The sequence below is a fragment of the Hibiscus syriacus genome, unplaced genomic scaffold (assembly GCF_006381635.1).
Source record: "Hibiscus syriacus cultivar Baekdansim isolate YM2019G1 unplaced genomic scaffold, ASM638163v2 tig00010495_pilon, whole genome shotgun sequence".
In the NCBI taxonomy this organism is placed as follows: Eukaryota; Viridiplantae; Streptophyta; class Magnoliopsida; order Malvales; family Malvaceae; genus Hibiscus; species Hibiscus syriacus.
In genome coordinates, this window is record NW_024062219.1 from 40,689 (window position 1) to 52,762 (window position 12,074).

Genomic DNA, 12,074 nt, shown 5'->3' on the forward strand with positions numbered 1-12,074 from the left:
GGGCACTTATCACCGTACTTTAGGCAGCAGAAAAATTAGGAGCAGCTTCATCCACAAATGGATCAAAAAACTTGCTTTTAAACTGCAGACGACCACAATATCAATCAACTCTGACCAACTAGTTAAAAGCTACTACTTGAAAGGAAATGTGAACCATTGAAACTAGTTAGATCTAGTGACTCAAGGCTAGGTTGGCTAATTAATAATAGGGAATGAAACAGAATAGAAGATTATTTGAGAGAAGTTTGACAGTAATCTTGGGTGCAGTTAATTCTATGATGACGACAAGAGAACAGCATGGTTTATCAACCTATGCCATCTCAACTAAAAAAAATTTAGGCTATCAATTTAACACTTATTTTTCAGCTTCAAAAATTTCATGAAAACAACGAAATATATGCATCAAGGGTTGGCCACAATCCAATTCTGTGAACAGTGATAAGGGCATTTACATCCAACTTCCTGAAATACCTTCCAAACAAAGCTGCGATACCAGCATCTTCAACCTTCAGTTCTTTCCTGTTCTTCCAAAGATTCTTCACATAATCAAGCTCCTTTCAGAATGACTCAGTACGACCAGGGATACTGCACAAATTGAACAAAGAGTTATTTTGATATGCCATTGTGATTCCGGTTTTAGCGAGTGTTACCGCATCTATTGAGTAAACTAATATTTGTTTCTAATGGCACAGCATAGAACAAGTTACAAATAAACAAACAAGATCTAAGGAGAATAGTTATTGATTCTTTGTAACACGCAAAATAGTAAGCAACCCAAACACCTTGTTTTGTCCTTTTATTCTTCTTCTCTGAAGTTCATAGCACATCATAAACAGTCATATAAATTACAAGAATATTAAAGAAAGTGCATTCCTGTTGTTTTGTTCTCGTGAACCCAACAGTTTCCTAGTAAGTTGTAACACGAAAGACACCTAACATTTGGTCCCTTCCTCTGCAGATGTATCTAGAAACTCCATAACATGAGCCACATACTGATATAGTGATATTGAGTAACAAAATTATATATTCTTCCAAGGAATTCTCCAGAAAATGGCTTCTCCATTCTTCATGGAGTACAAATGAATTCTACCCATATGTAAATACTCAATAAAAATAAACCACCCAAAGGTCATCCAAGGTGTTTCAACTTCAACTGCAAGAATTTTCCTTCCTTTCATTATATCTAAGTCTTCATATTGACAAATTTTCTCTCACAAAGGCCATCCAAAACAATAAATTGCATACAGGGAAACAACATCATCAATGCAAAAGGGATTACTAATACCATGCACCAAGTGGCATCTAACATGCCAATAAACATTTATTAATATACCTACTAATAACCACAATATTTTAATTTCATATGAAAAACTTAAAATTGCAAGACCAAAAACGTAACAGCTCCATGCTATCACTTCCATGACTGAAACTGCATATAAAATTTCATGTGTCGCCAAATATCAAAACCAAATACTCATTTGGTTTTCATGCTTAAGATATATAGCAGGAACAACTTGATGGACATTTTAGAATACTTGAGACATATTTCCGTCACTGCAGTTTTTAGTAACTCAATCAATCTGTTAAAAACAGGAAACTTTTACCATTTAGTTATTTAACACATCAAATCTTGGGAGCTCTTGAGACATAAGTTTTGAAATCTGAACACATGATATAAGTCAGCATCTCACCATCTTTTCTACCTTGCTCAAAACCTTTGGTCAGTGGAAGAGAATACTATAAACTTGCAATCAATTTTGCTGACAAACATCAAGTAGTCTAAAATGATTAACTTGCAAACGTAATCAAAATACAATGATACATTGTGGCAAGGAAGGAAAAAAATTCAAGTACTAAATGAAACATTGTAATCATTTATAGAAACTTAAATGCCTTAAAGGAAGTAGGCGCCAATATCAAAAGGGAACTAAAAATACCTAGCAAGGCGGGTGTAAAAGAGCTGCTTAGACAACTCGCTGCACTTTTCAACTGTTGGTGGCTCCTGAATGTATTGCTTGTTCTGCTCCAACAACTACTTGTGGTAAGAAGTTCCATGCTTGGCTACAAGCTTCGACGCTTCAGAGGCCTTAGATTGAAACTGCAGCAGCTTTGACGCCATCAACAGCTGAACCATGCATAAAATACAAAACCAATTATTATAAAAATATTTTTTCCGCGAAAATGCCTTGTAGACAAGTCGCAAGTAGAAAGAACATAAAATCAGCTCACTAAACCCTAAAAATTAACACTAAAAGCAATCAACAGCGGAAATAAAAGAATGCAATCAACAAGATGACGATGAATAGTTATCGAGCTCTAGAATCAATAGATCTGAGGGTATAAAGAGTGCTGTGAAAGATTTAGAAATCAAATACACCGTAGATCAACGCAAAAGAAGGAATCTTACCTTTGATTGGAGCAAAGAAAGATATGCGTTGACGGGAAAGACGCGAGGGGACTCGTCTTGCTTCTCCCGCCGCTTATCTTGGAAAGAAGAGCGAGACACTGATAGAGTTTTATGCGGGATCAGAGGATGACCCTTTGGGGTTTATATGAGGTTAGATTTTAATTTTGTGTAAATTCAAAGGGTCGTTTCGGAATTTCAAATAATTGTTTGCTTTTCGAGCCTGTATTTTAATTTATGTAATTTACATGGTTTATTTTACAGTTTCCAATAAGTTTATTTTAAGATATATATAACCGTTCAAGGTATGGTTAGAACAAAATCTCAAGAGCTCTGATGGCTGTTAATGAAGATGGTTGCTCTACCAGATCCGCGGTTTATTGCTGGAAATACTGGAACACCGTTGCAATCTGATTTTTGACCCCAGTTACGTCCAGCGTAGATAATTTGTTTCTCATTGCGACAGAATAACGGGTGAATTTGTTGCGGTCATAGTACCTGCTACATCCACCTTGCAGGTGAGAACTCCATTAGCGTGTTGTAAACCGAGTGCTGGATGGGTTAAAACTAACTCGGACGAGTTTGTTCGGCAAAACGGTAATATGCCAGAGGCTGGCTATTTGTTATGAAACTCAGAGGGAACCTGGATTTATGTTTTTTGTCGCAGTTTGGGATGATTTTCAGTTTTTGTGGCTGAACTTTGGACAGTTCACGACTTACTTGTGCACGCTTGGCGGCTGGGTTTCAGGCGAATCGAACTGGAAACGAATAATCTTGAGATCATAAAGCTATGGAATCATTGCTCGGAAGCGTTAAACGGAAGCGCACTGGTTGAGGCTATTCTCGAGTTTCAAAACGAAATTGGAATATTAAGGTTTCCCATGTACGTCGAGAACAGAACAAAGCTGTGGATTTTCTGGCTACCATGAGTCTAGGTGCGACCATTGGATATGTTGATTTCTCAGAACTCCGGTAGGGATGATTGCCATATTGCAAGAAGATTGTTCTCAAAAAATAATAATTTAATAACATTGATGCTATTAATAATAAGTCGTGTAAATTGATGAATATATTAATATTTTAATTTAAAATTACATCTATTTATGGGGATTAGGTCTTCGGATTCACCCTAAGTTTGGGTATTTGCTCAGCTATCATGGCTGGGTTGTGGGTTGTTCATGACATCTTATGGCATGCATGGAGATTAGGGTTTAGAATGGTGGAAATATTTTTAAAATAATAATTAAACTTTTTAAATTTTTATACATATCATTAATCACTCTTGTTTGTGTAAGTTATTAAACTATTTTTATTGGTTAATTTATTGATTATTTTAGTCACAAATTACATCATTTATCCTATTTCGATATACTTTCACTTTTATTATATTATTCATTTTAATCTATTTAAAAAGATTTAGTTTGAATAAAAAAAATGGGATCGCTGGCACTCCCTATGACACAGCGAAAAATTATCCGACGATCTCACCAGTGATCTAAGTATGAAAGCTCGAATTCAGGAGGAAGTGATGCATGATTTACCTTGTGTTCCTTGAATAACAGTAAAATCGGCAGGATAGTCACGAACAATTCAAATCCTTACCCTCCAAGAAAATTTCTCGTCCTCTACTCAATTCACCCGATTGATAGTTGTTAAAAATTGTTTTGAGACATATCGACAAAAAGATAAGAACGATTGCTAGACCATCATATTTGTTATATACTGCTGTTGCTCTAATCCTTAGGGTTCTTACGGATCATTGGCCTCGTTGGCCTCTTTCATGTTTCATTTGGCTCTATAATTTTACTAGCCGATTAAATGATGTCATTCAACTTGTAATATTAAAATCAATATATTATCCATTTTAATATATTGATAATATATTAAAATCAATATATTATTCAACTTGTAATATTTTTGTGACACAAATTGATTTAATTATCGTGGACAATGGTTTAATATGATGCAAACTGAAGGGAATAGCTTAATCGATCTTCTTTTAATATGATTTCTTTTACTCCTTTAACCAACTTTAAAAGGAACCAAATCATAACTGGACGTTGGTGCTTATACGACATTTTTATCTTGGGTTCATGATTGACTCGTGAGCCACGAGGGCTGTTCTCAGCCGCCCCTGGTCCAATAAGATGTTGGTGATTGATTGACTTTTGACTTGGGATATTGTTCAAATTGTCACCAACGACGTTTCACACGTGAGGCAACCTTCGTCTACTTCTCCATTTTTCAAAACTAAATTGGCAAAATTCCTCCTGCAATTGGGCGTCGAAGTTCGTCAGATTTACTTTTTATCTATTTTTTTATTTAATGTGAATGTTACGGTATTCGTAGGGAGACATCGATAACATAATACATCTTCAAAAAAATGCGACGATCACAATGTGTCTCTTGCTTTATTTCCACGGCAATCTTGACATTTCACTTATGTGAAAATGGAAAGACTGGAGAAAATATATTGTGTTCTTAGCATCTTTCACAACACTGTAGTGATCACACCATTTAAAAAAATAATTCCGACGAGACTTTATGGAGGTCAATTATTTTTTCCGACGTCCAATGCAATCAATTTTGTCAAATTATATTATTATGATTTTCCCAAATTAAAAATTAATATTAATTAAACTAAAAATAATATTCTTTATTGATCTTGATTGATGTAAAATTAATATAATTAATGACAACTGAAGTTCAAAAAATCCCTTAATTCATGCAAAATGAGCACCCAAAACGTTATCTGTGGGATGAGATGGTTTGATTAACAAAATAATTAGCGTCTAATCACTGCAAGGATAAAATGTAATCATCCCCAAAAATAATGACCAAAGTCAAATGCAATATAAAAACTATATAATTATCATCATATAATACAAATATCACAAAGTGCTTCCAAATTACACAAACGGAAGAGACTCAAGGGAACTTGCTTCACCATAAGCAAGAAAACAAAGTGGGATATAATCATATAACATCACCTTCCACCTAAACAAGAACACGATCAAAACCGGTTTTAATTATACAAGACACAAAACCCAGGCTATTATGTCGTTCAAAGAATCTAAGTCTAGTTTCTTCTTCTTTGTTCCATGAATTTATGTATTCTTTCGAGGGCAACTTGGAGTGTCTGCTCGCTCATGTTGGCAAAACAGACCCTGAACCACCCTGGTTCAGAGCAATGGCATGAAGAACCAGGCGATATGTTTAGTCTAACTTCGTTCAATATGATGTTCCAAAGAGCCAATTCGCTTTCTCTCGTGGGTTGTTTCAACAATGGGCTGAGATTCATCCAGCAAAACAACCCGGCATTGCCTTTCAAGCACTCGATCCGGGCATTTTTCAAACCTTTGACGATCATATCGTACCTAATTGTTAACCTCTCTCGGTTCGTCTTTAAGTAGTTCTCGGTGAATTCCCTATTGGACAACATGCAGGCCAAGAGATGTTGTGTTTGAGACGAAATCAAAGTGAATCTCGACATCCTCCTGGCCGTGGTGACAACATTGTCGTTGTAGGAATATATTGTCCCGACTCGAAAACCGGGGAGGCCGAGATCTTTCGAGAGACTGTAAACGATGTGGACTCTCTCGGAGTCTTTGTAGCCACGAGTTTCGAGGACTTCAGCAATGCTGATGAACTCGGACGATGAGAATGTCGACCCGGAGTAGATTTCGTCCGAGACGAGGTGTATGTTTTTGTTTGTTGCGAAATCCAGAATCTGTTCCAGGACTGATCTTTGGATCTTTGCACCTAAAGGGTTCGAAGGGTTTGTTATTAGTATTCCTCGAACGTTCAAGTTCATGGATGCTCCACACCGATATGCAGCTTCCATGACTTCCGGTGTAACTTGGAAATTGTTTGAGCTATCGCAATGGATCGGGACAATTTTCACACCGGTTCTCCACCTCAGATCTCTGTCGAATCTGAACCAAAAAAAAGGGTTCCAAATCAGCACTGGTATCATACACATAAATGGAGCTGGGAACATGAAATTGTTATATTCTGAACTCGTTCTTAGTTCTTACCCTGGGTAGTATGGAGTTGGAACCAGCAAAGCATCGCCAGGATCTGCTAAAATGAAAGTTAAAAGCTCATTGGCTGCGGTTGCACCGGCAGTCAAAACGATTCTATCAGGGTCGAATTTCGCTCTCCCTCCTCTAATCTGCTCCATGAAATTCGCCATAGCCTGCCGGAAAGACTTCAATCCATGGTAGTCTTGGAACAAAGCATTTTCTCTGAAACCAGGAGCTCCTTTGCCCCAGCTTGATGGTTCAGAATGCTCTTCCAAGTATTTCTCCAACAAATCAAACGAAACCTGTAAGAAGAACAAGAAAATCATTACATTCAAATTATAAATATCTCTTCAACTCGTTTTGGTCAGCCGAGTGGCGACACTTACTTGATTTTCAGCCAGCCCCATCTGTATAACTCCCCATGGGTTGTTTGATTTATCGTAAGGGTTTGAATCATAAGTTTTCCAGCCACCAAAATACGGAGAGTCTTCCCCATGAGTTTCAGAAACTGCAACTTTTGACAGTCCCACACTGGGTTTCTCAATCTCAATAGCCATTTTTTCCCTTCTAAACCTTGTTTTTGTACAAAAGAAGGAAAGGATAGAAGAGAGTGATGAATGAAAACCTTTGTCAATGACTCGCATTTATATAAAGGATCCAATAACAACTTGCCTGGTTTCTTTCATTCTGCAAAATATAAATCAATGATTGATTGTATAGTGTAAGCAAAATCAAAGGTCACCTTTTGCAGATAGTTTTATTTAACTCAAAGTGACAACTGTTAAGCTTCTGTCAACATGTCAAATCTTTCTTTATCTCAATCTCGATTAGATCCATACCAAATATGGTGGTTGATATAGCAAGGTACGTGCCTTTTTTTTTGCATGTAATTCCCAAATGATTGTATTTTTACTAATTAATTACTCTCTTGATTTAAGTATTTCTGATTTGATTTTATGTCAAATTAGTTATATAATGTTTTATTGATTTTATGTCAAATTAGTTATAATTGAAATTGAAGTGTTTCGAGATTAATTTTTTATAGTTGGTCATGATTCAATTGATTTTAGTGGTAGGTCTTGAGTTCGAACGTATAGATTAAACACGATTAATAAAAAATGATATGCTTTGAACATTAATAAAACCTCAAAAAAAAGTAAATAATATATATGGAACCTCGTTAATTAAAACCAAATCTGTATTAACATGAAGAGTGCACATATGTTTTATTATAAAACATAATTATGTCGAGAGATATTTAAGAGTAGTTAAGTTCTGATGACCTGACAAAGATCCCAATTTACTCAAATATTAAGGTTCTGCTTTGCAAACAAGGTTTGGACAAAATAGAAGCTTTGAAAAGATCCGAAATATGGTCCCTCCTCAACTGATGCATTAGTTCCAAGCAAAAACATAATTAATTTCTTCCTCCTAATCGTCCAGTTAATGATACTCTGATTGATCATCAGTCAATGCATATACTTAGAGCAAAATACTTTACATTATCCGCTGAAAGTTAACCAACATCGTAAATGGCTAATCAGAGACATTAATCACTTGTGTGTTTTGTTTTTCGTTATAAACATGTTGGTATATTATTCCGTTATGTAAGGATTAAGATTTTGTGTCAAGATAGTGTTTGATTAAAGAAGTCAATAAACGAAAACAAAACAAGAAGAATATGCTTTTCTTCGTGCACGATCATGGGTGGAGATCATGTGCATGAATTAAACAGCATGAGATTCGCAATTAGATTGCATATTTATACCACCATACATAGCAGCAACGCAAGTATAGAGAACAAAATATGGAGTAGTGGCTGGTGACGACTGTTTTGCGACTCTGGTCTCTAGGGGAGAGACAAGTATCAAGCGATGATTGTGGACAAATTCAAAACCCAATCTTTTTTTTTAATCTTTGTTATTGTAATAATGGCGTTGTTGTTGTGTCATATGGATTTTGGTTTAAACATGTGATAATCTTAAATAGAGAATGTGATTATAAACATTCATGTTTTTAAATTTTGTCAAATGTTATTTTAGGAATAGACGTATCAATTGAATCCATTGAATAACATCAGTAGTAAAAGATAATTTTGTTATTACTAGAGGTCTTAGGTTTGAACAGTTGCGTCAATGGGATGTTATGTGTTGTCAATATGTTCAGAAAGTTCTGAACATATATTACCTTGTAATACCTCATACTATATTAAAAAATGATAAACTACGTATTTTGTACCTAAACTATTAGTTTTGATCCGTTTTAGTATCAAACTTTTATTTTTTTTAAAAAATCATACCTAATGTTTAGTTTTTGTTTCATTTTAATACACCAATGTTAAAAACTTAATGCCTCAATGTTAAAAACTTAATGCGTTTAGTACCTAAACTATTGATTTTAGCCCGTTTTAATACCTAAAGTTTCAATTTTTTCATTAAACTTGGAGCTGTAATTGCTTAAGTTTAATGAGATTAGTGGAATACAACTGAGAAGCAATTGGATATGGAAGAACCCCAGAAGTTGGGATTAAGTTTAATAAAGGAAAATGACAGTCCAATTGGCTTTATACCGAACTCACAACTGGACGTACCTCAATGACAAAAAGGACATTAAGACAATTAATTTAGTGTACCATAAAAAAGTAGTACTGATAATAAGCTTGATAAGCTCATGGCGAAGTAGGGTTCCGGGTTCTAGCACTAACTCAATCAACTGAGTCAACATCATATAGTTAAGTAAGGGCCATGTTTTGCCACATCTCGTGCTTTGAATTTAGACTAGAAAGTGTAAAAAAAGAAACAAAAGTATGTTCTTCAAATATATATTATGATGTTGCTGCTTCACCAGACGCTTTTTAACCTTTGACAGATATGGGCTTCAATTGATACTAACGCCGACACGCAGTTAAAATGCATGTGTGAAATAATTTTCTCAATCTCAAAAGAAAAGTGTTTCTGTCTATGAATATATATATATATATATATATATATATATATATATATATTAAAAACAATAACATATTTATCTTATTGTATTTTCAAGTGTTTACTTTCTATTTAATAAAATTAAAAAAAATATATATATATATGTATTTTTATTTTTTACTAATATGAGTTATTATAAAATAATATTTACTTTGTGGGTTGCATGAATTACGGCCTATGTTTTCAAGGGAATGATTTTTTAGTGCTAACAAGAGGGCTATTTTTGGTTGGAGTTTGCCTAAAGTGTTGGATTTAAGGGATGAAGCACAACGCCTCTTAGCATCTACTATTGGTCTTCAAAGTGTTACATCGCAGTCGGTTTGGGACTGTATTCGTTCTAGGGGAGATAAGGTTGGATGACACAAAACTCTGTGGGTAGATGGCTATCCTTGGAAGGCTTCTCATCAAAGATAAGCTTTTGCAAATGGGGATTGTTGTGGGGAGAAATGTGTTTTCTGTAATGAATTTGGAAATCAGGAACCATTTGCTCTTTGAATGCTATTTTGTTCAAAGGATATGGAAAGCTATTTTGGTAACGTGTAACCTCCACAGAGCTGTTATGAGTTGGGAGGAGGAGCTTGAGTGGGCGTCTTCGCATCTTAAGGGTAAGTCTTTAATTTCATTTATCCTTAGAATTGCTAGGAAAGCAGTTGCTTATTGTGTGTGGGAGCAAAGAAATAGCAGGCAGTTTAATAATTTTACTAGGGACTGAAAGGTGATTCTTGGAAATATTTGTCAGACTGTGAGAGTTATACTTGTGAATAGGAGAGTTGATAAGGATGATACAGTCAATTGGAACCTCTGTGGAATAAATTAGTCTAAGGATTTTCAATCCCAATCTAAAGAATACTAAGCGACTGTTAGGTTCAAGGATTGTAGGATTCTAATAGGAATGAAATTCACATTCCCATGTTTGGTTGGTCGGGAATCTCATTCCCGGTAATGTTTTATTATCAATAGTAGATTTTTTGGGATATATTACCGGGAATGTCATTATCTCACTTTCCTTAGATATTGTTGGATTACCGGCGTTTTGGACTAAAATGCCCTTAAAATTTATTTTTTCCCAAAAATATCCCTCTTCTATCATTGAATAATAAAAATTATACGAATGTTAAATTACAAATTTATCCTTAAATTATTTTAGGTTTATAAAAAAAGTCTACAATTAAAATTTTATATGAAGTTCATGGGTTAAAATAAAATTTTACCATTTTATTAAACATTTTTATATTTTTAATTTTGTAAAAAAATATATAAATATTTTTCAACTTATTAAAAAAATAAATATATAATAAGGATAATTTGGTAAAATATACATTTCAATAACATTTTATTCCTTTAACCAAACACGGTAATCTTACATTCCTACTAAACCAACCAAACACAAAATACAACTAGAGATGGCAAACAACTACAATTTCGTGGATTCCGCACCGCACCCGCTCCAATTGGGGCAGGAATGGGTATAATTTTAACGGGTAGTGGTCGGGTGTGGATTTAGAAAGTGATATCCGTCGCGGATAGTAGGCGGGTAATGGGTTTGAGACATTACCCGCCCCGCATCCGCCCGCCCAGCTAAATATCCGCCCCGCCCGCCCACTTTCTATTATATATGTAAGTAATAGTGAATTTAAATTGGAGCGCTCTCAATTGAAGGAAAATAGAGAATGATGATTGTAATACTGGTGTATCGGATATCACAAGTATTGCCTAAAATTTTAAAATGTTGTGCCAAATAACAAAAACATTATGTGTTTGTCATTTATGTTTTTAAACTTTAATTATGTCTTTTATTATGGTGTTTTATGTACTTTAAGATCTATATTAACACTAACTCAGATAATCCTTGGATTATTTTATTATGTTTTTTAATGGACATGTTTTTTTTTATATTTGTTGTTTATATATAACTTAAGTTTGCTTTCAGGCGGTTCTAGACGGGTACGTCACTAGTAGGTAGTGGGTGTCGGGATTAATTTGAGAATGTACCCGCGTGGACGGGTGTGAATTTGAAAATTTGTACCCATCATGGGTGGTGGGCGGGTGGTGGATTGAAAAATATGAGGTGGGTATGGGGATGGGGTATCCGCACCCGACCCGCCCGTTTGTCATCCCTAAATACAACATTCTTAGTAATCCTATTCCCTGGTAATCTTATATTCCCACTGGCAATCTTACATTCCCACTGATAATCTTACATTCCCACTAGTAATCTTATATTTCGTGAACTAAACGCACCCTAACAAGATTCTTAATTAGACTCGGATTTAAAACGACAACTATTCAAATAAATAATTAAAAATATATGATGAAAAACTAAAATTATTTGTGATAGAAAAAGTTACAATATTATTATATTAAATAATTATTAATTAAAAAAAATAAGATTCTCAGCGTGTTTGTACGAACACGTTTTGTGAACCCCCATAAAAAGCATGCAGTGGTCTTCGAAACATGCTCATCATTGTCCTCATAATTTTAGCCCCACATTTGGTACCACGCGATATATGTTCTTTGACTTTTTTATTTTGTTGTTAACTATTCTTACAACTTTATTAAATACGATCCACCGGAATGACTGAGCTCTTTTCTACTATATCTATTTTATAATATGACAAAAAATATTAATATATGAGTAAATTATGCGTATGACCATTC

At 34.6% G+C, this 12,074-nt stretch overlaps 2 protein-coding genes and 1 long non-coding RNA gene across 3 annotated transcripts; 1 reads left to right on the top strand and 2 right to left on the bottom strand.

Moving 5' to 3' along the window:
- Positions 1 to 334: 334 nt before the first annotated feature.
- Positions 335 to 2,565, bottom strand: LOC120203891. The gene is made up of 3 exons (XR_005523902.1): positions 2,408 to 2,565; positions 1,938 to 2,125; positions 335 to 585 (listed from the first exon to the last, which is right to left on the bottom strand). It is a non-coding gene; the product is annotated as an uncharacterized LOC120203891 (long non-coding RNA).
- A 2,918-nt stretch (positions 2,566 to 5,483) lies between these two features.
- Positions 5,484 to 6,986, bottom strand: LOC120203880 (1-aminocyclopropane-1-carboxylate synthase 7-like). The gene is made up of 3 exons (XM_039204033.1): positions 6,816 to 6,986; positions 6,442 to 6,731; positions 5,484 to 6,339 (listed from the first exon to the last, which is right to left on the bottom strand). Exons 1-3 carry the CDS (start codon positions 6,984 to 6,986, stop codon positions 5,484 to 5,486), a joined length of 1,317 nt encoding a protein of 438 aa, XP_039059964.1.
- Positions 6,987 to 9,792: 2,806 nt separating this feature from the next.
- LOC120203881 lies at positions 9,793 to 10,125 on the top strand. The gene has a single exon (XM_039204034.1). The coding sequence runs from the start codon at positions 9,793 to 9,795 to the stop codon at positions 10,123 to 10,125; it is 333 nt and encodes a 110-aa protein (XP_039059965.1).
- Positions 10,126 to 12,074: the final 1,949 nt, after the last annotated feature.